Consider the following 1,458-nt stretch of genomic DNA (forward strand, 5'->3'; position numbering starts at 1 on the left):
AAATGTGCTCATTGTGACTCATTTTGCCAGCACAGGTCACATTTTCAGATACTCTTAATTAATTTGAGCTGAATAAATATGTCTTACACTTAATGAACACATTGCATGTATTATTGATCAATTTACAAAAAACAATCATCTTACAGTTGATATCAGGAGTGTCCTTGCTTTCACTTCTTCTCCTTTGTTCCATCATAAATTTCCCTCCGTGCTCCATCATCATTCCTTCAATCTTCTGCAGTAGTTCTTCAAATTGACTTTTCACTTTACATTTGTTATTGAAACAGTGGAAGTTTCCTCCACATTCAGTCACCAGTCGCTGAAGATCTGCATGATTTTGTAGATGTTCCTCAATGGTCTGATCCAGATCATCCAGTTCATCTTCATGTGTGAACAGAATCATGATGTATTTCTGAACTTCAGCACCAAATAAACACTTAATAAATTCCAGGATCTCTTCTTCATTTTGCACAGGTTCCTCCAGAGGAACAGTGAGCAGTACTGAACTGAGACCTGCTGAACATCCAGAGACAAGCTGCTCTTTCATCTTCTCCAGCTGCTCTTTATTCAGACCTGGATCTAGTAGATCTGGACAATCAATCACAGCAACCTGCTTCCCACCGATTTGAGTTTGACCCTCACACACTTCCGACTCATTTTTCTTCTTATGTTTTTGGACTTTAAACTTTCTTTCTCCCAGTATTGTGTTTCCAGATGAGCTTTTCCCAGAAGAGTTTCTGCCCATCAGAAGAATCCGGATCACTGCATAATCTGGACTGGAGCTGCTGATCACTAGCATCTCTGAAATAGACAGAAAATATGGAGTATGATTGTAAAATAAGGTCAAGTCAAGTGTATTATATTTCCACACATTTAAAATGAAATATCCTTTGCTATCACACATGAGAAAGACAACAGAACTCAAACATCACTTAAAAACTTTAAACAATTTTCAGGTCAAATGACATTTAGAGGAAACAAATGAAGAACATTATCCCAAACTAAAAACTAAATGAAATATTAACACTAAGACAATACAAACAAATGTACTTTTGTCCTTTTGCTTTAACAGAGTAAACAGTCTCATACCAGGAAGTGTTTCAGGCCCTGTCGCCATTTTCAATCTGAATGCAGACCGATGACAAGAACCCCATGAAAATCCCTCCTGGAGAACAAAGATGGACATTTCAAAACAGTCTCAATATATGTGTGTAATGAACAACAATATCTATAAATCAACACATTTATGTTAAAACAAGCTGTTGCAAGAAATACAGACGAACCAGGAGTCGAGCTGCTCAGGTTTGTTCAGATTTTCTTCCACTTTTGGTTCTGCAAACAACTTCTCATTAGATATATTTTCATGTGACCTGCAGAGGAGGAGCCTGACACCCATGTTCCTCATCTGACAAATCTGGTCAATGTGAGTTTGTGTTTTGTAGTCAAGAGCAAGAATAA

General features: G+C 37.4%; 1 protein-coding gene across 1 annotated transcript; it reads right to left on the minus strand.

Moving 5' to 3' along the window:
* Positions 1-144: 144 nt before the first annotated feature.
* LOC107577876 (GTPase IMAP family member 8-like) lies at positions 145-1,318 on the minus strand (the record flags this gene model as incomplete). Its single annotated transcript, XM_016263903.1, has 3 exons — positions 1,284-1,318; positions 1,090-1,165; positions 145-801 (listed from the first exon to the last, which is right to left on the minus strand). Coding segments are annotated over exons 2-3 (685 nt in total), but the record flags the coding sequence as incomplete, so codon positions are not given.
* Positions 1,319-1,458: the final 140 nt, after the last annotated feature.

Source organism: Sinocyclocheilus grahami, unplaced genomic scaffold (assembly GCF_001515645.1).
Source record: "Sinocyclocheilus grahami isolate Dianchi unplaced genomic scaffold, SAMN03320097.WGS_v1.1 scaffold7541.1, whole genome shotgun sequence".
Classification (NCBI taxonomy): domain Eukaryota; kingdom Metazoa; phylum Chordata; class Actinopteri; order Cypriniformes; family Cyprinidae; genus Sinocyclocheilus; species Sinocyclocheilus grahami.